Source organism: Triticum dicoccoides, chromosome 2A, assembly GCF_002162155.2.
Source record: "Triticum dicoccoides isolate Atlit2015 ecotype Zavitan chromosome 2A, WEW_v2.0, whole genome shotgun sequence".
In the NCBI taxonomy this organism is placed as follows: domain Eukaryota; kingdom Viridiplantae; phylum Streptophyta; class Magnoliopsida; order Poales; family Poaceae; genus Triticum; species Triticum dicoccoides.
The window spans coordinates 21,254,694-21,258,041 of NC_041382.1; the positions used below are offsets into that span (position 1 = coordinate 21,254,694).

At 58.9% G+C, this 3,348-nt stretch overlaps 1 protein-coding gene across 1 annotated transcript; it reads right to left on the bottom strand.

Annotated features, from left to right (window-relative positions):
- Positions 1-1,995: 1,995 nt before the first annotated feature.
- Positions 1,996-2,980, bottom strand: LOC119358710 (probable WRKY transcription factor 61). The gene is made up of 2 exons (XM_037625147.1): positions 2,727-2,980; positions 1,996-2,611 (listed from the first exon to the last, which is right to left on the bottom strand). The coding sequence occupies exons 1-2, from the start codon at positions 2,978-2,980 to the stop codon at positions 1,996-1,998; spliced, it is 870 nt and encodes a 289-aa protein (XP_037481044.1).
- Between the last annotated feature and the right edge of the window lie 368 nt (positions 2,981-3,348).

The following is a 3,348-nucleotide window of genomic DNA, read 5'->3' on the forward strand; positions in this document are numbered from 1 at the left end:
GAGCGAGTGAAAGGGGTGAGGCTAATTTGGTGCCGGGACGGCGCGCCAGATTTCCATCTCCAGCCATCGCCCCTCGCCCGCGCCTCGCTCCCGCCCGTGCGACCTGGCGCCGCACTCAGCCTGGCTCACGAGAAACTGCCGATCCCAGGGTTTCCAGCGAGCCAGGCTTTGGGCTGCTTTGAGAATCATGCGGTGCAGGCCTAACAGGAAAACCAAACTACCAAACAGGCCTCTCCCTTCCCGCTCGGGCCTGGTTGGGCTCAGTGCGGGCAACCAAACACGCCCAAAGCATCTCCATGTAGTTGGAGATATGTTAAGTCAACCGGAGTAGCAACAGCAACTATCTCGGCTTCTGCTACTTCCTAGCTCCGGCCACCGGAGAGCATGATTGGGTCGAGTGATGGCGTTTGGTGTGCTTGATGCGGTGATGACCATATACGAGACCGTTCACAAACAACTGTCAGCACTATCGTCAAAAACGTTTGCCAACTGAACTGCTTTTTCCTGCAAGTGTTCATCCTTCGTTGGCTGAGACTTCACCGACAGGTTCTCTACCATTGAATTAAATGTATATGTTTTAAAGACGAAAAAGGATTTCCTTGCTTTATATTATAAAGCAATCGTGACCGCAATACATCCGAGCAAACAACAAAAACAAAACAAAGGAAAAAACTGCAAAGATACATGATGCTACACAACGGCTAACGGGATCCAAATGCACCAAGCCAAGGCTTGAGCATCGAAGCCCTCAGCGAGCTCCACACCATGCCATTGATAAGGTGAAGCCAAGGGGACTACTCGCCGCTAGAGGACAACCATGTTGTCACCTTCCATGAACCACCACCGCAAGGCCGCCATCCGCCTCCGCCACCAAAGAGGCCCCTCTACCCTCTCGTCCTGGAATGTAGGACGCCACGCCGTCGGTAGGCAGACCTCCTCACCCCCGAGCACGCACAGACGGCCCAGACGGTGGCCGGGAAGGACGGCAAGACGGCGACCCCACCAAGCATAGCAATTCCTCCACCGACACATCATCTCCAACAAAGAGCGTGGTGCCTACTGCAAGTCATCGAATGGGGGAACCACTGAAGATAATCGACGACCCACTTGCTCAGAAGCTCACACCATCACCTCCACCGACCCAAGGAGGCGTCTTCAAGAAGAAAACGGCGTCGGGACGTCACTGCCGCCCAATCCAGAGATTTTTGGCTTTCACCCGGGTCACAGGGGTGGAGGAAGAGGGAAAGGATCACGATGTCGCCTTCAGAAAGGGGAGCAATGCCCGGAGCATTGCCTACATCGTGGCCGCCGACGCTGGCCAGGAGCTTCCCCCGATCCAGAGCCCACGCCCGCATCACCGTCCCCAGCAGCGGGCTAGCAGGGCGAGGTGTACCTGGAGCAAAGCAGGACGTCGTCTTCAGCTCGATGCACGGGGCCAGCGGGGCAACCATAGCCTCGATCCCCACGTTCGCCACCACCTTGTTGCCCGAGCAGCCAAGGAGGGCGCCCCCCAACATCCGCGCCAGCCACCCGCTGCCAGAAGGGAGGCACACTCACCAAAAGGGGCCACCGCCTCAGATCCGCGCCCCCCACGCACGGCCAGCGCGCTCGACCCCACACGCCGGCGGAGAGGGGAGGAGCCCCCATGCGGATGCGGCACGCGAGCCACCGCACCCGCCCCACAGCCACCGCGCGCCACGCCTCCGCCGGATCTCACCGCCCCCGCGCCGCCAGACCAAGCAAAGGGGAGAGAATGCCCCGCCGCAGCCAGCGCCACGCGAGTTTAGCCCGGCGACGCCTGCCTGCGGCGGCGGAGGGGAGGGCAGGAGAAGAGGAGGCGGGTACCGGCGGCTAAGGTTGAGCCCCTGGGTAGCGGCAGGGGGCGACACGGGAGAGGGAGAGGGGTCTTCTACACCCTATCAGTCTCAAGGATACGCACCTCAGTCATAGTATGTTTTAACGACACAAGGAACTATTGGTAAAGGTGTAAACATGCTATTGGTACAAGGTAACGTCTTCCAAATCGAAGAACTCTCTAACATAATCCGACGAGTTGTTCACGAAGTACTCCCAATCGGCGGCCGATGGGTCCCATGCAGCAGGGGAAGAGGAGTAACGGGCGTCGTCTGCCGACGAGCTCAGCTGCGCCACCACCGCCGGCCCAGCGGGCAGCAAGTCTGACGACGGCGTTGACTCAACTTTGGTCACCTCACCTCGGAGCTCTTCCGAGCGTGAGATATCACCCGAAACATCACCGTAGTTGAGCCAATAAGGGGAGGGGCCGCTCGGTGCGGCCGCCGACCCAAAGTCAAGGACGAGCAGCGGCTGCATCTTGACGTTCTTCATGACGGCGGCGGCAACGCCGTGGCGGCAGCAGGTGTGCTCGGCGAAGTATGTGAGGACGTAGAGGGGAGGGTCGTGCTCCGGGCATCGCTGGACATGCCTCGTGGCCGGACAGCCGCCGTCGTGGAGCGCGTAGGCGCACCTGAAGTAGTGCCTGGGGTGGTCGTTATCCCGGATGTGCTTCTGCCCGTACTTGGTCCACATGAAGTCGTCGTCCCAGTTCCGCGTCCACTCCACCCTCGTTGGCTCTCCGCTGCTCGCGCGCGTCCTGAAGATACAAAAAAAGCATGGTTGGCTCGTTGTTCGACGTGTATGTTACTCATGTAGGAGTATATACTATAGTGCATGGTAGTGTAGTACTTCTACTTGTTAGTTAGCCGAACCTTGTTTTGGCGCTTGTCTGAGTGGCTGCGCCGCCGTGGGGGTCCGGCTTGCGCTTATGCCGGCGTGCAGGTTTGCCGTGGAGGACGGCGAGGGTGCGGTCGCCGCAGCCGAGAATCTTGGCGGTGAGCTCCCGCATCCCGGCGTGATCCTGGACCTGGAGAAGGGCCTCGAGGGCAGCGGCAGACTTGCGGCCCTGCGCCATCATATCGGACACCAGCGCCGCAGAAGTGGCCGGAGTGGCCAGTGCCGCCATGTCCTCTGCTCTCCAACTGAGCTGCTTTCTCTATGTGTGTTGTGCCGCCATGTCCTCGGCCTCTCCAACTGAGCCTAACTTCCCCATGGTTGAGTTGGTTAGGTGGACAGTGGTATTCCCCCCGATACTCGCATTATTACTGAATTTATTTCAGAATTTCCGGCGATGCGCTTTCAGTGGGAGAAGACGTTCCCGTCGACGACGAGGCGCCTACGGTGACTTCGTAAATCTCAAGATGATATGCCGGCTCAGTCTCTCGGAGATGCTCATAACAGTAGGGTATGCGTGTGTGCGTTCATAGAGATGAGTGTATGCGCGTGTATATGAGCGCTTGTGTCTGTACTGATGCTTAAAAAAAAAACTTCCCC

Coding starts and splice junctions, on each gene's coding strand:
- LOC119358710 (XM_037625147.1), bottom strand. CDS start 2,980: ATGGCGGCACTGGCCACTCCGGCCACTTCTGCGGCGCTGGTGTCCGAT. Junction 2,612..2,726: donor CAGACAAGCGCCAAAACAAG/GTTCGGCTAACT, acceptor TTGTATCTTCAG/GACGCGCGCGAGCAGCGGAG.